Genomic DNA, 20861 nt, shown 5'->3' on the forward strand with positions numbered 1-20861 from the left:
ATTCTGTATTTCCACTCTCTCCATTACTCAAATTATGTCTGACTATTGGCAGGTTCCACTGGTTGCTTCCTGGGTACGGTGACCAAGTGTCTCAGTTTGCCCAGGAATGTTCCTGTTTTAGCACTGCAAGTCCCATGTCCTCTCAGTCACAGGCAAACCAGGATGGTCCTGGGAACTCTGGCTGTTTTGCAGCCTCTCCAACTGTAACTTCACCCCAGTAACTACTGCACGGGCCCTCGGGCTATTACCTCGCTTTATTATACTATTCCTTCTGGCTCTCCTCTAGTCTCTCTAGCTGGCCCCTCATCATTCAGGCTGCTACCCCACACCAGATATAAGTTTAATGCTCACTTGACCTCTCCCCTAGTTCCTCTGGTTACTTCCTGGGGCCTTTGGTGGACCCTCAGCCCTAAGCGTATTTTGACTGCTCCCTCTGGCTGACCCCAGCCTCAGTGACCGTTCCTTGCTCCAGGTGTTCCCCAGTACTCTAGGCCATTCCGCAGCTTCAGAGGCTCTTCTCTCATCTTTCCACCGGTTCCGTGGGCTCTGTCCCTTCCAGGATTCCTCTGCCCAGTCTACAGCCTCAGCAATTGTCTCTTGGTCCCTCTGGCTGCAATCCATTCTCTGGGTCGTATTTCCCGTTTCTTGTTCCCTGGTATCTGTCTTTCGCCTTCACCCTCAAGTTCTCTTCTAAACCAAGTAACTGCTTTCTGGTTCTTCGGGAATTTTCTTATCCCTCAGGCTCATACCCAGTTCCTCGGATATGTTTGCCTTTTCCATTTTATCTGATTCTTCTGCTTCCTCACCCCTCTGGATACTGACTGACTGCTCCATCTGGCTGCTATCTGGTTCCTCTATTTCCTGGTACCGCCTCCTATTTCATGATCCTTCTCACTGTTCTTTAACCCTCAGCTCTTCCCTGAGGAAGGCTCTTTCCTGAGAAGGATCACTACTTCTCCAGCCTCAGCAACTGTTTCTTGGTGCTGTTTCTCAGATGCTACCCAGCATCTGACTCATGTACTTTTTATTTTATTGTTCTTTCACCTGTACCCTGGACCCCTTGGTTATTCTCCATCTCCTGTAAGTGCACCACGGTCTCTGTTCCTTATTCCCTTGTGGCTCCCCTGAGCCCTCTTTCCTTATGGACCCCTCTGCATCTTCGCCATCTTCAGCCACTGTTTCTTGGTACAACTGGCTGCTCATCAACCGCTGGGGACATTTTTATTGGTTCCTTGGTATCTCTGCCTATACCCTACTCCCTGATGTTTAATGAAATATATATTTCCCCCAGGGTCTTGGTCATTTCCATCTCTTCTTGAGATGGGTCAGAGATCTGTGGTTGGGAAGGAAGAGATGAATGGAGAAATGCACCTTGCAGAGCTCAGAATCATTCCTCTAGAAATCCCCACTACTGGTTGGGCAAGAGGCCACCCGCAGGAGTGGGGAGGACCACACTGTCATGGCCCTAACCTGTGGGTCCGTGACTGATATGACCGAGCAGAGCTTAGACAAGGTGGAAGTGTACTACTGTCGAGCACTGATTCATTTATCCTTTAAAGCCCCATACCTTTGATTCAAAAATATAATTTCAATGACTTGGCAGAAATATTTATTTACTTACTTATTTTGAGATACGGTCTCTTTCTGTCACCCAGGCTGGAGTGCAGTGGTGTGATCTCGGCTCACTGTAGCCTCAAACTCCTGGGCTCAAGTGATCCTTCCACCTCAGCCTCCTGAGTAGGTGGGACTACAGGTGGACACCACCACACCCAGCTAATTTTTGTATTTTTGTTGCGATGGGGTCTTACTATGTCGCCCAGGCTGGTCTCAACCTCCTGAGCTCAAGTGATCTGCCCACCTTGGCCTCCCAAAGTGCTGGGATTACACACATGAGCCATCATGCTCGGCTGGCAGAAAGATTTAAAGGTAGGAATTTTATCATAGCAGTTTTAATCACAATAGAAAACCCGAAATAGGCCGGGTGCACCAACTGCGGTGGCTCCTGCCTGTAATCCCAGCACTTTGGGAGGCTAAGGCAGGCCTGAAGTTGGGAGTTTGAGACCAGCCTGACCAACATGGAAAAACCCCGTCTCTCCTAAAAATACAAAATTAGCCAGGCATGGTGGCACATATCTGCAATCCCAGCTACTTGGGAGGCCGAAGCAGGAGAATCGCTTGAACCCGGGAGGTGGAGGTTGCAGTGAGCTGAGATTGTGCCATTGCACTCCAGCCTGGGCAACAAGAGTAAAACTTTGTCTCATTTAAAAAAACAAAAAACAGGCCGGGTGCAGTGGCTCATGCCTGTAATCCTAGCACTTTGGGAGGCTGAGGCAGGTGGATTGCCTGAGCTCAGGAGTTCGAGTCCAGCCTGGGTAACATGGTCTCTACTAAAATACAAAAAAAATTAGCCGGGCATGGCAGCATGTGCCTGTAGTCTCAACTACTCAAGAGTATGAGGCAGGAGAATCGCTTGAACCTGGGAGGCAGAGGTTGCAGTGAGCCAAAATCATGCCACTGCACTCCAGCCTAGGCGACAGAGTAAGACTCTGTCTCCAAAAAAAAAAAAGAAAACCTGAAATACCCTAAATGCACATTATTAGTGGACTGGTTGTTGGGGGACAGGAAGACATTGGTCAAAGTATACAAAGTTTTTGTTAGAGGGAATAAGTTTTTGAGATCTATTGCAGTTTGGTGACTATAGTTAATAATGATGTAATGTTATTTCAAAATTGCAAAGAGAGTAGATTTTAAATGCTCACATCACCAAAGAAATGAGAAGTCTGTGAGGTAATGCATATGTTAACTAGGTTGCTTTAAATATTCTACAATGTGTACAAATATCAAAACACTACATTGTACCCCATAAATATATACATTTATTATTTGTCAATTAAAAATAAAATTTGCAGGGCATGATGGTGACTCATGCCTGTAATCCCAGCACTTTGGGAGGCCAAGGCAGGAAGATCACTTGGGCCCAGGAGTTTGAGATAAGCCGGGCATGGTGGCATGTGCCTGTAGTCCCAGCTACTTGGAAGGCTAAGGTGGGAGGATTACCTGAGCTCAGGAGGTTGAGGCTGCAGTGAACCGAGACTGCATCACTGCACTCTAGCCTGGGCAACAGAGGGAGACTGCCTCAGAGAAAAAACATTAAAATAAATACATAAAATTTCAAAAATAGTGAACTGACTAAATTGTGGACATCATAAGTGTATAAAGCAAACTATTTGCTGCCTAGCAAATTATGTTAAACTGCCCAGTTAAAAATGAGGTAACCAAATAGTATGATTCTGTTTTAAAACTTGAGCTATATATGTGTATGTCTACAGTATGGATGCACACTCAGGCCCCACACATATACTCACACATATGCACACACACACATACAAAGGAAAAAACAACTGAAAGGAAATACAGCTAAATGTTAACACTGGTTAACTTTGGGTAATGTTGGAATTACAAGTAATTTTTTAGTCTCTTCTATTTGTTAACCTATATGTTCTAATATTTTATTATGAAGTTAATAAAATGACAAAAAAATATTTAAAACTTTAATATTATCCTAATAACCGCATGACCCTGAGCCCCTGAGATGATGAACCCTTCCAGAGCCAACAGCATCCACAGGCAGGTCTGAAAGGAGGGAGCTGTCAGCCAGGGCCTGGCTCGCTCATCGTTCTCCCAGGCTTACAGAATTTCAATGGGAACTCTGATCTCAACAGGAACTCTGAACGGGAGACTTGATCTCAGCTGTGGTGCAGCGAGGGTGGAAGACACAGTCAGGAGAGCTGGCTCTAGTCTAGTGCTGTCACCACCAACCTGAGAGGCCTGGGCAAGTCACATGGCTTCTGGGGCCATTTTATTCATCTTTCTTTTTTTTTGAGACGGAGTTTCACTCTGTCACCCAGGCTGGAGTGCAGTGGCGTGATCTTGGCTCACTGCAACCTCCACCTCCTGAGTTCAAGCAATTCTCCTTCCTCAGCCTCCCGAGTAGCTGGCACTACAGGCATGCACCACCATGCTGGGCTAACTTTTTGTATTTTTAGTAGAGACGGGGTTTTGCCATGTTAATCAGGCTAGTCTTGAACTCCTGACCTCAAGCAATCCACCTGACTCAGCCACCCAAAGTGCTGGAATTACAGGTGTAAGCCACCGTGCCAGCCATTTTATTCATCTTTGAAAGGAGGAGGGAGAGGTAGAGACTGTAGTGGCCCTACTACCCTGCCATCTCTAAGTTCCAAAGAAAAAGGATTTTTCTCTACTTAAATCAGGATGGAGGAGAACTTGCCAGATCCCCAGAGACCTGGGGGAAGGGGCTCTGGTGGGAATAAGCTGATGTCTGTAAAGAGCCAATGGAGAGGGAAGGGTTGGTGCTGGGGTGGGGGATGGAATCTCACTGGCAATGGATGGGTGGCCACTTCCACCTGGACCTCGCCCTCAAATACCCTATAGGGAGCTGTCCCCACTCCCTAGGCTGTGGGGTTCACCTTCCACAACCTACCTCTCCTCCAGTGTAATCAGCCACATTACACTGGCCACTGAAACATGCAGGGCTCTAGATGTGGCCACATCAGCCAAGAGGTGCTCACTCTCAGAGGGAGGACCCTATCTGTCTCCAGCGCAGCAGGTCTGGCATCTGCCGCTTCCTCTGATTCCCCTGCTCCTGCCCTTAGGCCCTTTTGACAGGTCAGGGTATGTCCTCACTGAATGAATTCTTGCCTCCGGGGGTCCTCCCCCTCCTCACCTCATATGAGCTTCCACGTCCCTCTGTAGCCAGGGCCAGGGACCATGGGGAAGAGTCCCTATTAGCTGCCATGTTCACGCTGGGCCTCAGTCTTCAGGCTCTCCTGCTGACAACCCAACTCTTCCCCAAGCTGGAAGCCAAGCTGGCATCTGTGGACTCAACCGGAGCTGCTGGGGTGAGGCGAGCAGGGGTCAGAAGGAATATACTGCAGTTTCCACTGAGGAGCCTCCAGACTCTGCAGAGGTTCCAAGAAACCCTGGAAAGACAGTGTCCACATGGTCATCACTACACGTTCACCCACAAATGGTTTCTGGGGGTACCCAGGGGGCCATTCACTGTGCTGGATGCTGTGGAAGAGAAAAGTTCAGTAAAACCCACACCAAGTATTAAAGCAAAACATGTGGAAAATTCACAAGATCTGGTATAAAATCAATGAGGGTTTGTATTCAAGCTCTTCTATGTTCTAGCTAGAATCTGGGGAAGTCACTTTACGTGAAGTTTCTTCATCTTAAAAAGGATGAAAATACCTAAGTCATAGGGTTGTTAGAATTAAATGAAATGATGCTTCTACACACACCTACCTGGTACCCGGAACATGCTCAACTCATTAAATAGTGCTATTATTACAAGGTGCAAGGCATGTTTTATTAGGTACCTCATTTAATTTTCACACTCATCTGTGAACTAGGCATTACTGCTATTACTAATACCCTTTGCCATCAGATAGAGCTGGTCAGAAATATTAAGAAATTTGCCCCAAGATCACTCAGATTAGGGGGAAGAGCAGGGATTCAAACCCACGTATGCCTGGCTCCTAAATACACTTTCTTAACTACTGGGCCATCTGGTACTCTATACATGGCAGAATCACAATGAACACTATGGTTCCTGCTATCTTCAAAGTGCCCTTGCTGAGGGGTGACCATGTCACTTGAGCATAAACTGAGCTTCTGTGTAATTCAGTGTACATTCTGTGCAAAGGAAAGAGCCCACCCTCTTCTGTCAAAGATGAAAACTTAAACTTGTCCCATCTCCTCTGCAATTCCCATCAGGCCCCGAAAACCAACAGGTCTGCAGAGGCTCCTAAATCCCTATAAATCCCTGTAGCCCACACTGCTTGACAAAAACTGTGTCCCAAATGGTGCCATCAATGGGTTTCCACAGGCTCCTCAAATTATCACCAACCCAGGCAGCACACTGTCAATAGATCAATGACTCCCATAAAACCTTCAGTAACAGAAGTTCCAGTCCATCACACAGCAACTCATATAGTACTGCAATAACCAATGTCCACAGGTCCCAATCCAGGACTGCTACAGGCCCCCCCAAAACTGACCTGTAATTCCTTGTGAATCCTAGAGTTGCAATCACTCACCACTTTAGCACCCCAATCAATAAACTCTCATGGGCTGAATCGATGACCTCAGATACCTACATTTCCAGCACTTCCAGGAAGAACCAACATGTTATTTACAAGAATAAAAGATCACAATGGCACTAATTTATTTGCAGCAACAGAAGCCATATTAGAAGAAAACTCTAAAAATTACTGACAGAGAAGGGTTCAGATCCAAGAATTCTAAACCCACCCTAGCTAGATACCATTCTTTTGTCAGAACAAAAGAAAGACAACTTTAGACATAAAAGCATTTCTAGCATTTTATGCCAATATTCCAATCTCAGGAGAACACTCAAGGGAACAGTCTAAACAATGGTAAACGGAACAGACACAGAAACCTCAAAATAGGAGGAAAGCAGTTTTGAGATAGGATTCTTGCAATTGACATATAATTATATCTGCATAAAGAAAAACAATGTAATTGGGCATTTGTACTAAATAAGGCTGTTAGTATTACTATGTGGAAATTTAAAAATTTGCTGGCCAGGCACAGTGGCTCAAGTCTATAATTCCAGCACTTTGGGAGGCTGAGGTGGGTGGATCACGAGGTCAGGAGATTGAGACCATCCTGACTAATATAGTGAAACTCCGTCTCTACTAAAAATACAAAAAAATAGCTGGGCGTGGTGTCACGCACCTGTAGTCCCAGCTACTCAGGAGGCTGAGGCAGGAAAATCGCTTGAACCTGGGAGGCGGAGGTTGCAGTGAGCCAAGATTGCGCCACTGCACTCCAGCCTGGGAGACAGAGTGAGACTCCATCTCAAACAAACAAACAAACAAACAAAAATTCCCTGAGAAAATTTACTGAGTGAAATGAGAAGGCAAATTATAAATCTCCATGGGTAGATATTGGTACAATATTATTTGGATTTAATAATACAGAAAATATAAACAATCATATTTGTCAGGAAGGTAAAGGCAACTACTAGCAGAAATTGATTAAAAAATAATCGAAATTCCAAACAATCAAAATTAAAAAATAATAAAAACCTAAAAGGGGATTAAGAGAAACATGGCTGGCTGGGCACAGTGGCTCACACCTGTAATCTCAGCACTTTGGGAGACCGACGCAGGTGGATCACCTGAGGTCAGGAGTTTGACAGCAGCCTGGCCAACGTGGTGAAACCCTATCTCTACTAAAAATATAAAAATTAGCCAGGCATGGTGGTAGATGCCTGTAATCCCAGCTACTCAGGAGGCTAATGCATGATAATCGCTTGAACCTGGGAGGCGGTTGCAGTGAGCTGAGATCTCGCCACTGCACTCCAGCCTGGGGGGACAGAGTGAGACACTGTCTCAAAAAAAAAAAAAGAAAGAAAATTAAAGAAAAGAAACATGACTATGCAACCAAAAACAGGAAAAGTGAAAGAAAAGAAATATTAATCAACTAAAATAAATAGCAGACAAAAAATATAGGAGAAAATAATAGGAGGCATAAAATCAAGTATGTTATAATGCAAAGAAATTGAAATGAGTTGAATTCTGCTATAAATGACAAAAATTATGGGACTGGGCTAAAAAACAAAATACAGTTGCCACACATCTACAACAAAATGATGAAGATGTGAAATGAAGCACCTGATAGAAACACACCATATCATTGATCGATCATTCTTTCCTTTATGGTTGGCATACATTATGTCTTGTTAGGAAACCTTCGCCTACCTCAGGGTCATGTAAAAGTTTTACTGTTTTAGCTTTCACATTTAGAAACACAGCCCACCTGGGAAGGATTTTAGCATGTAATATGTGTTGGAGTCAAGATCCATTTCTTTCATATGGAAGCAAGATGATCCAGCACCATTTATTGAAAAGCCTACCCATGGCTGGGACCAGCGGCTCACATCGGTAATCCCAGCACTTTGGGAGACCAAGGTGGGCAGATCACCTGAGTTTAGGAGTTCAAGATCAGCCTGGCTAACATGACAAAACCCTGTCTCTACTAAAAATACAAAAATTAGCCAGGTGTTGTGGCAGTCGCCTGTAATCCCAGCTACTCAGGAGGCTGAGGCAGGAGAATTGCTTGAACCCAGGATGTGGAGGTTGCAGTGAGCTGAGATCTTGCCACTGTACTCCAGCCTGGGAGGATAGAGTGAGACTTTGTCTCCAAAAGAAAAAAAGAAGACTACCCTTTCTCTACTGCTCTGTAGTGTCTCCTTGTGACCATATATGTGGGGGTCCATTCCTGAACTCTGTATTTCCATTGGTTTATTTGTCTATTCTTGGACCAGTGTTATAGTCTTAATTAAATGTGCTTCATATTAAGTCCTGATATCTGGTAAAGGATACCTAAATTGGACTATATTAAAATTAAGGACTTGTGTTTATCAGAAGATAAAATTAAAAATACAAAGGCAAATCCTAGTGGGAGAAGGTAACTGTAATACCTATATTTGACAAATGATTAATATCTCAAATATATCAAGAATGTCTAGAAATCAATAACAGCCATAGAAAAAGAGCAAAAGGAACAGGCATTTCACAAAGAAATATCCAAATAATAAATAAGCTTATAAAAAGATGCTCAACTTCACCAGTTGGCAAGGAAATAGAAGTTAAACTACAATAACATAATCCTCAACATAATCCTCCATATCTACAATAAGATAATCCCACCCGAAATGGCCAAATGAAAAAGATAGAAAATAAACAAGAGTGGGCAAGGATGTGAAGCAGCCAAAACTCGTAGATTGCTTGTTAGGAGCATAAGCTAGTACATACACTTTGGGAAACTGTTTGGTAGTACCCATTAATGGTGAATACATGCATATTCTATGACCCTGCTATTTGACTCCAGTTCTCTCTCACTCAAGATAAATACAAATATATGTTTGCTAAAAGATATGATAGAGGCCAGGCATGGTGGCTCACATGTGTAATCCCAGCACTTAGGGAGGACAAGATGGGTGGAGTGGTCAAGAGTTCGAGACCAGCCTAGCCAACATAGTGAAACCCCATCTCTACTAAAAATACAAAAATTAGCCAGGCATGATGGCATGTACTGTAGTCCCAGCTACTTGGGAGGCTGAGGCAGGAGAATCCCTTGAACCCAGGAGTAAGAGGTTATGGTGAGCCGAGATCATGCCACTGCACTCCAGCCTTGGCAACAGAGTGAGACTCCTCAAAAAAAAAAAAAAAAAAAAAAGATAGGATAATGTTCACGGTAGCTTTATTCAAAACTAAAAATTATGTAAATGCTCATCAACATCAGAATGGATAGACAAGTTGTGCTTGCTAGGGTCACAGCAAGGCAAGCGCATAGACCCCCTCCCTGTTCTCCCCTGCTAAGCCAAGCTCCTAACGAAAACAGCCTCAAGCCTTATAAATAGGGCACCTAGGTTCCAGGATGTGGTTGCACCTGGCTCTTGAAACCAGGATGCTGACCCAATTAAGGAGAATGTCAGCCCCTGAGAACCAAGATGTGGTTTTTCTTAGAATAGTACCCGGCTACCTGCAAACTCCCTATATATCCCTCATAGTCTGTAAGTCAGGCTGCTGTCTTCACTGCCTGTGGTGAGGCAGCCAGCCTGGCAGGTTAAAATAAACTTGCTAAACCTGACCCGGCATCTGCCTCTCCATCTTTTCGGTCAACCTCACATTTTGGTGCTGAAACCTGAGATGGGAGTAGATGCTTGCTGCCCTTTCTCTTTCCCTTTCCCTGCCTCTGCAGCTAGCTTCCCCCGTCCAGACCCAGGAGGGAAACCCCAGACCTCCATTGCCAACTGTGGTTATCTCCATCCAAATCAGCACCTCCTGGCTAGTAAGTTGGATAGAGGTTTGCCTCCGTCTGGGTTCCTCAACCATCTGTTTTCTGTCTGAAAGTCCCAGTGCTAGGCTGAGGACACCCTTTGGGCCCCAGGGAACTCAGTCCTGTCGTCTTGGGGACATCTAATTTGACAGCGACCGTTCCAAATTCACTGTCTTAGGTGAAGGAAACGGGGCAGAGGATGCCGTCTCCTGTCTTCCTTCTTGGCAGCCTCATCCTCTTCCGGCCTTTTACCATGGGGTCCGGCCAGTCCGTTCCATCTAAGACATCCCTTAGGATGTCTCCTCCAGAATCTAGACACCCTTGACCTTGAATCTGAAATCAGGCCCCAAAAATCTAATTCTCTATTGCAATACAGCCTGGCCCCAATATAAGTTAGACAATTCAATGGCCTGAGAATAGTACTTTCAATTTCAACATTCTCCAGGAGGGACCTTGACAATTTCTGCCACCACAATGGTAAATGGTCTGAGGTTCCCTATGTTCAGGCTTTCTTTACCCCCTGCAACCGCCCCTTCTGTCAGTCCTGCTCCACTTTCCAGATCTTCCTTGCCCGCTCAAAACCCAAGTCAATCCCTCCCATGGCCCTGGCAGATGATGCGTCCTCTTTCGACCCAGCTGACTTCCCTCCTCTCCGCCAGCACCCTGAGCCTCCAACAGGATCCAGCTCCAGCTCTCCCCTTGTCCCCTCCCCTCTCCATTCCCCCTGCTTCCGACTCTGACTCCTCTCCATCTCCGCCCCACAGCTACTCTCAGACCTGACATCCCCCAGAGCCAGCTCCCTTACTCTCCTTTTGAGAGGTGGCGGAGGTGGAAGGCATTGTCCACGTTCACGTCCCCTTCTCTCTCTCTGATGTCTCCCAAATCGAAAAGTGCCTTTTGTCCTTCCTCTCCAATCCAGACACTTACACCAAAGAATTTAAATATGTTACCCAGTCTTATGAACTTACCTGGCATAATTTCTATATTATCCTCTCCTCTACTCTCCTCCCCAAAGAGAAGGAAAGAGTGTGGCTCGCGGGTGGCTGCTGTCCCCTGAAAGGAACTGGCCTGGAAATATCAGCCTACAGATCCCGGCAAGGCGTTTCGTGATCACATAATTACCTGCCTCATGGCAGGCCTTAACAAAGCTGCCCATACAGCTGTAAATTTTAAAAGACTCAGAAAATTTTCCCAAAAGGCAAACAAAAATCCTGCCCAGTTTCTTTCCTGCCTTACGGAGGCCCTCCAAAAATACACCCGTGTTAATCTTGCCCTCAAGAAAGCACAATTCTTAACACTCATTTTATCTCCCAGTCTGCTCCAGACATCTGACACAGACTTAAAAAGGCCAAAAATGGCCCTCAAACCCCACAACTAAACCTCCCTAACCTGGCCTTCAAGGTCTTCAATAACAGGGATGAACAAAGTAAAATAGACAAGGCCCAAAGAGATCGTGCTAAATACCAGCTTCTAGCAGCCATTCGCCCACCTAAACAGTCTGGCTATGGCACCCAGGGGCACAAAAGACCTGATAGCAGTGCACCTCTGGGGGCATGTTTCAAGTGCAGCAAGGAAGGCCATTGGGTGTGGGCATGTCCCAATCCATGGGCGCCAAAAAGCCCTTGCCCCATCTGCCAGCACACAGGCCACTGGAAGACTCCAGTTCTCTCTCACTCAAGATAAATAAACAATGTGTGCACTTTTCTGTATTATGTTATATTTCAATGAGGATTTAAAAGCTATACAATTTACTAGGCAAATGCCAAGAAAATAAAAGGAGCTCTGAAAATACAATTATTGCAGTAGAAATTAAGGTCCAAATCATCAACAGATCAACAAAAAAGGGGAGTATCAAAAGGGGAGTATCTTTTTTTTGAGATAAAGTCTTGCTCTTGTCCTCTAGGCTGGAGTGCAATGGCGCAATCTGGGCTCAGTGCAACCTCTGCCTCCTGGATTCAAGTGATTCTCCTGCCTCAGCCTCTTGAGTAGCTGGGATTAAAGGTGCCTGCCACCAGGCCTGGCTAATTTTTGTATTTTTTTTAGTAGAGACAGGTTTTCACCATGTTGGCCAGGCTGGTCTCGAACTCATGACCTCAGGTGATCCTCCTGCCTTGGCCTCCCGAAGTGCTGGGATTACAGGCGTGAACCACTGTGCCCAGCCAGGAGTATCTTTTAATAATAAAAGAAACAAAGAAGTACTAACTGGCATAAACCTTCAGGATCATTCAACCCATACAAATAAAACCAGCACAAATGCATCAAACCACATGAAGTCTTAAAAATCATAACTGTCAAATTAGAACTCAGAATTAAGAAACTAACTCAGAACCGCACAACTTCATGGAAACTGAACAACTGGCTCTTGAATGTCCACCAGATTAACAAATGAAGGCAGAAATAAAGATGTTCTTTGAAAACAATGAGAATGAAGACAAAACATACCAGAATCTCTGGGACACATTTAAAGCAGTGTCTAGAGGGAAATTTATAGCAATAAATGCCCACCAGAGAAGCGAGGAAAGATCTAAAATCGACACCCTATCATCAAAATTGAAAGAGCTAGAGGAGCAAGATCAAAAAAACTCAAAACCTAGTGGAAGACAAGAAATAACTAAGATCAGAGCAGAACTGAAGGAGATAGAGACACAAAAAATCCATTTAAAAAAATAAATAAATCCAGGAGCTGGTTTTTTGAAAAGATCAACAAAACAGACCGCTAGTCAGATTAATAAAAAAGAAAAGGGAGAAGAATCAAATAGATGCAATAAAAAATGAAAAAGGGGATATCACCACTCACTCCACAGAAATACAAACTACAATCAGAGATTACTACAAACAACTCTATGCACATAAACCAGTAAGCCTGGAAGAAATGGTTAAATTCCTGGACACTTGCACCCTCCCAAGCCTAAACCAGGAACAAGTTGAAACTTGAACAGACCAATAACAACGGCTGAAGTTGAGGCAGCAGTTAATAGCCTACCAACCAAAAAAGTCCAGGTTCAAATGGGTTCACAGCTGAATTCTACCAGATGTACAAAAAGGAGCTAGTACCATTCCTTCTGAAATGATTCTAAACAATCCAAAAGGAGGGAATCCTTCCCAAATCGTTTTATGAGACCAACATCATCCTGATATCGAAACCTGGCAGAGACTCAACAAAAAAAGAAAACTTCAGGCCAATACCCATGATGAATGTCAATACAAAAATCTTCAATAAAATACTGGCAAACCAATTGCAACAGCACATCGAAAAGCTTATCCATCACGATCAAGTAGGTTTCATCCCAGAGATGCAAGGCTGGTTCAACATACGCAAGTCTATAAACATAATCCACCACATAAACAGAACCAAAGACAAAAACCACATGATTATCTCAACTGATGCAGAGGTCTTTGACAAAATTCAACAGCCCTTTATGCTAAAAACTCTCAATAAACTAGGTATCAAAATAACGTATCTCAAAATAATAAAAGCTATTTATGACAAACCTACAGCCAATATCATACTGAGCAGGCAAAAACTGCAAGTATTCCCTTTGAAATCCGGCACTAAACAAGGATGCCCTGTGTCACCACTCCTATTTGATATAGTACTGGAAGTTCTAGCCAGAGCAATGAGGCAAGAAAAAAAAATAAAGGGTATTCAATTAGGAAAAGAGGAAGTCAAATTGTTTCTATTTGCAGATGACATGATTGTATATTTAGAAGACCCTATCATCTTAGCCCAAAATCTTAATCTGATAAGCAACTTCAGCAAAGTCTCAGGATACAAAATCAATGTGCAGAAATCACAAGCATTTCTATACACCAATAACAGACTAACAGAGAGCCAAATCATGAGCAAACTCCCATTCACAATTGACACAAAGAGAATAAAATACCTAGGAATACAACTAACAAAGAATGTAAAGGACCTCTTCAAGGAGAACTAGAAACTACTGCTCAAGGAAATAAGAGAGGACACAAACAGATGGAAAAACATTCCACACTCATGGTTAGGAAGAATCAGTATCATGAAAACAGCCATACTGCCCAAAGTAATTTATAGATTCAATGCTATCCCCATCAAACTACCAATGACCTTCTTCACAGTACTGGAAAAAAACCACCTTAAACTTCATATGGAACTGAAAGAGAGCCTGCATAGCCAAGTCAATTCTAAGCAAAAAGAACAAAGCTGGAGGGATCACGCTACCTGACTTCAAACTATACTGCAAGGCTACAGTAATCAAAACAGCATGGTACGGGTACCAAAACAGAGATATAGACCAATGAAACAGAACAGAGGCCTCGGAGGCAATGCCACACATCTACAACCATCTGATCTTTGACAAACATGACAAAAACAAGCAATGGGGAAAGGATTCCCTGTTTAATAAATGGTGTTGGGAACTCTGGCTAGCAGTGTGCAGAAAGCAGAAACTGGACCCCTTCCTGACACCTTACACTAAAATTAACTCCAGATGGATTAAAGACTTAAACATAAGACCTAACACCATAAAAACTCTAGAAGAAAATCTAAGCAAAATCATTCAGGACATAGGCATAGGCAAGGACTTCATGACTATAACACCAAAAGCATTGGCAACAAAAGCCAAAATAGACAAATGGATCTAATTAAACTCCAAAGCTTCTGTATAGCAAAAGAAACAATCATTAAAGTGAACTGTCGACCAACAGAATGGGAAACAATTTTTCAATCTACCCATCTGACAGAGCTACTATCCAGAATCTACAAAGAACTAAAACAGATTTAAAAGAAAAAAACAAACAAACCCAACCAAAAGTAGGAGAAGGATATGAACAGACACTTTTCAAAAGAAGACATATGAGGTCAACAAACATATGAAAAATGCTCATCATCACTGGTCATTAGAGAGATGCAAATCAAAACCACATTGAGATACCACCTCACGCCAGTTCGAATGGCGATCACTAAAAAATCTGGAGACAACAGATGCTGGAGAGGATGTGGAAAAATAGGAACACTTTTACACTGTTGGTGGGAGTGTAAACTAGTTCAACCATTGTAGAAGACAGTGTGGCGCTTCTTCAAGGATCTAGAAATAGAAATTCCATTTGACCCAGCAATCCCATTACCGAGTATATACCCAAAGGATTATAAATCATTCTATTATAAAGACATATGCACACATATGTTCATAGTGGCAGTTTACAATAGCAAAGACCTGGAACTAACCCAAATGCCCATTGAAAATAGACTGGACAAGGAAAATGTGGCACATATACACCATGGAATACTATGCAGCCATAAAAAATAATGAGTTAGTGTCCTTTGTAGGGACGTGGATGAATTTGGAAACCATCATTGTCAGCAAACTGACACAAGAACAGAAAATCAAACACCGCATGTTCTCACTCATAGGCAGGTGTTGAACAATGAGAACACATGGACACAGGGAAGGGAGCATCACACACTGGGGTCTGTTGGGGGAGCTAAGGGAGGGACAGCGGGGGGTGGGGAGGAATAATATGGGGAGAAATGTCAGACGTAGGTGACGGGGGGGATGGAGGCTCTAAACCACATTGCCATGTGTGTACCTATGCAACAATCCTGCATGATCTGCACATGTACCCCAAACCTAAAGTACAATAAAAAAAATCATAATTGTTGCTGTGTTATATTTAACAAGTGTTGCTATTAAGGTTATGCCAGTTTTTAAAAGGAACTCAGGAAATTTCTTTTTATGTGTTACAATGGCATAGATATTATCTTCTTTAAAGTTCAGCTATAAACACATTTAGAACTGGTGCCTTTTAAAAATGGTACATTTTAACTCTTTTCCTTTCTTTGAATTTTGGTCTTTACCAAATGTTGGGGTGGATGCAGAGAAACTGGATCTCTAACACATTGCCAGCAGGAATGTAAAGTGGTACAGCCACTCTGGAAAATAGTTTGGCAGCTCCTTTAAAAACTAAAATACTTATCACATGATCCAGCAACTGCACTTCTGGGCATTCATCCCAGAGAAAGGAAATCTTATGTGTACACAAAAACCTGTACAAGATTATTCACCGCAGCTTGATACGTAATAGCCTCAGACTACAAACAAGCAAAATGTCCCTCAGATGAATGGCTAAACAAACTGTGGTAAATCTAGAATATGGAATACTACTCAGCAACAAAAAGAAATAAATTATCATTGTTAGCAACAGTTTGGATGGTTTTCAAGGATATTATGCTGAGGGGAAAAACCAACCTCAAAAAGATAACACACTGGGCTGGGCGCGGTAGCTCATGCCTGTAATTCCAGCACTTTGGGAGGCTGAGGGGGGCAGATCACCTGACATCAGGGGTTCAAGACCAGCCTGGGCAACATGGTGAGACCCCCAGCTCCACAAAAAATTTAGAAAGTAGCCATGGCATGCACCTGTAGTCTCATCTACTCAGAAGGCCAAGGCTCACCTGAACCTAGGAGTTCGAGGCTGCAGTGAGTGATGATGGGGCTACTGTACTTCAGCCTGGGCACCACAGTGAGAACCTGTCTAAAAAAAAAAAAGAGTATAAAGGGGTAGTAGTTCTGTATCTTGATTGTGATAGCTGTTACATGAATCTATGCACATGACAAAATGACATAAGAACTATGCACACACTAGGCTGGGTGTGGTGGCTCACGCCTGTAATCCCAGTACCTTGGGAGGCTGATGTCGGTGGATCATGAGGTCAGGAGTTCGAGATCAGCCTGGGCAACATGGTGAAACCCCATCTCTACTAAAAATACAAAATTAGCCAGGTGTGGTGGCGCATACCTGTAGTCCCAGCTACTCGAGAGGCTGAAGCAGAATTGCTTGTACTAAGGAGGTGGAGGTTACAGTGAGCCAAGATCGTGCCACTGCACTCCAGCCTGGGCAACAGAGCAGGACTTGGTCTCCAAAAAAAAAAAAAAAATAGCCAAGTGCGGTGGTGCATGCCTGTAATTCCAGCTACTTGGGAGGCTGAGGCAGGAGAATCACTTGAACTTGAAAAGCAGAGGTTGCAGTGAGCAGAGATTGCATGCACCACTGCACTCCAGCCTGGGTGACAGAGCAAGACTCCGTCTCAGAAAAAAAACACAAAAAACAAAAAAGAATTATGTACACACCATGTACCAATGTCAAATTCTACATTTTTATATTGTATTATGATTTTGTAAGATGTAATCATTGGAGAAAACTGGGTGAAGGTATACAGGGCTCTGTGCTATGTTTGTAACTTCCTATGAATCTATTACTATTTCAAAATAAAAAGTTTAAGAAAATCATAATTGTTCCAGGGGATTTTATTGTCTGTCTTCTATGATATGATGGATCAAGTAAACAAACAAAAAACAAAACTAAGTAAAGCAGATTTGAGAAATATAATCAACAAGCCTGACTTAAGACACATTACTTTACCCAATGAATATACTCTCTTCTCTTAGAGTAGAGAATTTTTTAAAAATTATGTAACTTGGACTTGAAGAAAGTATCTTGATACGTTTAAAAATTAGAGTCTTGGCAGGCTATATTGACTATGATCTTGTAAAATCATAAGTATATAATAAAAAGATAAACTACCAAATCCAGATTTCAATTAATAAATACTCTCTAGGTCGGGCATGGTGGCTCATGCTTGCAATCCCAGCACTTTGGGAGGCCAAGGTGGGCGGATCACAAGGTCAGGAGATCAAGACCATCATGGCCAACATGGTGAAACCCTGTCTCTACTAGAAACGTAAAAATTACCTGGGTGTGGTGGCAGACACCTGTAATCCCAGCTATCTGGGAGGCTGAGGCAAGAGAATTGCTTCAACCCAGGAGGTGGAGGCTACAGTGGGCTGAGATCATGCCACTGCACTCCAGCCTGGCAACAGACCGAGACTCCATCTCAAAAAAAAAGAAAGAAATATTCTCTAAACATGTCAGGATTGAAAATGGATTTGATAACAAAATTTTAGACTTCATAACAAATTTTGAGGCACAGCTAAAGCTATATTTAAAGAATATTTTGTCTTTGTCTACAGACACAGAGGAAAAAAAGAATGTTTTGGCCTAATTATTTTTAATGTTTAAAAATAAAAGCTAAAGGTAAATGAACTAAGTGTTCAATCTAAGAAAATATTTTTTAAAAGGCCAGGTGCAGTGGCTCACGTCTATAATCCCAGCACTTTGGGAAGCTGAGGTGGACGGATCACTTGAGGTCAGGAGTTCCAGACCAGCCTGGCCAACATGGTGAAACCCCATCTCTACTAAGAATATAAAAATTAGCCAGGCATGGTGGCGCATGCCTGTCATCTTAGCTACTCGGGAGGCTGAGGTGGAAGAATCACTTGAACCTGGGAGGAAGAGTTTGCAGTGAGCTGAGACTGCACCACTGCACTCCAGCCTGGGCAACAGAACATGACTCCATCTCAAAAAACAAACAGACAACAACAATGACAACAAAAATTAGCCGGATTGCTTGAGCCCAGGAGGTACAGGCTGCAGTGGGCCGAGATGGCACCACTGCACTCCAGCCTGGATGTCAGAGGGAGACCCTGTCTCAAAAAAAAAAAAAGAAATTAAAAGAGGACAACAAAATATTCATGAGAAACCCGATCAAGGTAAAAGAGAAAGGAAAAAAATATATACATATGTATACACACACACACACACACACACACGTCACAAACATGCACAGTCTTAGACCCTAGCAAACATAAACTACCAAAATCAATCCTCCCAACCAGAAATCTGTAGAGCAATAATCAGAGAAAATAATATACCTAAAATTTGCTGTTTAAAAAAAGGCATCAGCTATAAGTGTGTATATAGTTGAACTTCAGAGAATGTCTATACTATTTTAACACATTAAAAAATGGTGCAGGGCATGGTGGCTCACGCCTGTAATCCCACACTTTGGGAGGCTGGAGGGTGGATCACGAGGTCAAGAGATGGAGACCATCCTGGTCAACATGGTGAAACCCCATCTCTACTAAAAATACAAAAATTAGCTGGGCATGGGAGTGCATGCCTGTAATTCCAGCTACTCAGGAGGTGGAGGTTGCAGGGAGCTGAGATTGCACCACGGCACTCTAGCCTAGTGACAGAGTGAGACTCTGTCTCATAAAAAAAAAGGAAATGTCCTGATTTTCTTTTAACAACTGGCATAACCTTAATACCAACACTTGTTAAATATACAAAAACAAGAAAACTATAAGCAAACTTTCTATAGTGGCAAAAATTCTAAATAAAATATTACTAACTCAGGCTTCCTGGTGCTTATCACAGGCTGTGTGCTTACACTGACTATACAGAAAAAGAAGTGGGCCTGCCTTCTCTGTTCTTACACTGACTGTACAGAAAGAGGAGACCCACCTTATATACACCTCTGCCCAGGCCCTATGCCTGGTCTGAATTGTGAATGAGGGGACACAGAGTTGAGGAAAAAGAAACAAATACATTAGTAACTCAAATCTGACCATGACTCATAAGAAAAATTGCCCTTGACCAACAGAATTATCCCAGGAAGGCAAGGATGGATCTGCATTATATATCAATATCATTCATTACAACAACCAATTTAGGAAAGTAACACCATTAGGCTATTCCATCAAAAAGGCATCTGACATAATTCAAGAACCATTCCTAAGAAAAATACAAATCAAGATAGGAACATGTGAAAACTATAAGAACACCATCAGGAAAGTGAAAAGACATAGAGGCTGGGCACGGTGGCTCATGCCTGTAATCCCAGCCCTTTGGGAGGTGGAGGCAGGTGGATCACTTGAGGCCAGAAGTTCGAGAGCAGCCTGGCTGAAATGGCAAAACCCTGTCTCTACTAAAAATACAAAAATTAGCTGAATGTGGTGGCGAGTGCCTATAAAACCAGCTACTTGGGAGGCTGAGGCAGAAGAATCGCTTGAACCCGGGAGTCGGAGGTTGCAGTGAGCCGAGACAACACCACTGCACTGCAGCCTGGGCAACAGAGGGAGACTCCAACTCAGGAAACAAAAACAAAAACACCTGCACAGAATGAGGGAAATACATGCAAATCACATTTGTGACAAGGGACCTGTACCCAGATTATCTACACAACTTGATATTACAAAGACAATTCAATTTAAAAATAGGCCAAGGATTTGAATAGATATTTCTTCAAAGATATACAAATGGCCAATAAGTACAGGAAAAGATGCTCAACATCAGTGGCCACTAGAGAAATAGAAATCAAAACCACAGGATACCACTTCACACTTACTAGGAAGGCTAGAATTAAAAAGACAGTAAGCGTTAGCAAGGATGTGATCAACTGGAACCCTCATACATTGCTGTCGGGATATAAAGTGATGCAGCCGTTTTGGAAAACAGTTTGGCAATTCTTCAAAATGTTAAACACAGAAGACTGGGCACAGTGGTTCACGCCTATAATCCCAGCACTTTGGGAGGCTGAGGCAGGTGGATCACTTGAGGTTAGGAGTTCAAGACCAGCCTGGCCAACATGGTGAAACCCCATCTCTACTAAAAATACCAAAATTAGCTGGGTGTGGTGGTGGGAGCCTGTAGTCCCAGCTACTTGGGAGGCTGAGGCAGGAGAATCACTTGAACCTGGGAGGTGGAGCTTGCAGTGAGTGGAGTTAGTGCCACTGCACTTCAGCCTGGATGACACAGCAAGACTCTGTCCCAAAAATAAAAATTAAAGAAATAAAATAAAATAAATAAAGGTGCTAGATCCATAGGAAAACTATCAAATAGCATAGTTTTAATGGCTATTTGTGAAACTAGATAAAATAGTTTTAACATTCGTACGGAAGAATAAACACACAAGAAAATGAATGAAAGCAACCAAAAAGAAAGTGAGGGGGCTAGTCAAACCATTTCTTTCTTCTTTAGGAAGGTCAGGACTCACTCGCAGTACTAAAATATTATTTCTAAAGGCAATATGATTTTTTTAAAAAGGAGTAGATACATATATTGGAAGAATTAGACAGAGTTCAGAAATAAAACAA

General features: G+C 43.1%; 1 protein-coding gene and 1 pseudogene across 15 annotated transcripts in view; one reads left to right on the plus strand and one right to left on the minus strand.

Annotated features, from left to right (window-relative positions):
• Nucleotides 1–20861, minus strand: part of ZNF41 (zinc finger protein 41) — a 43799-nt gene that overhangs the window by 19422 nt on the left and 3516 nt on the right. For all 15 annotated transcript variants that reach the window (XM_008989205.5, XM_017968601.4, XM_054250885.2 and 12 more), the window contains one exon: nt 4745–5000. In XM_008989205.5, coding sequence (XP_008987453.2) covers nt 4745–4816 — 72 coding nt within the window. In that variant the 5' untranslated portion in view covers nt 4817–5000. The remainder of the gene's footprint in view (nt 1–4744; nt 5001–20861) is intronic.
• Nucleotides 19122–19290, plus strand: LOC118150826 (small nucleolar RNA SNORA51; annotated as a pseudogene).

The sequence above is a fragment of the Callithrix jacchus genome, chromosome X (genome assembly GCF_049354715.1).
Source record: "Callithrix jacchus isolate 240 chromosome X, calJac240_pri, whole genome shotgun sequence".
NCBI classification, from domain to species: domain Eukaryota; kingdom Metazoa; phylum Chordata; class Mammalia; order Primates; family Cebidae; genus Callithrix; species Callithrix jacchus.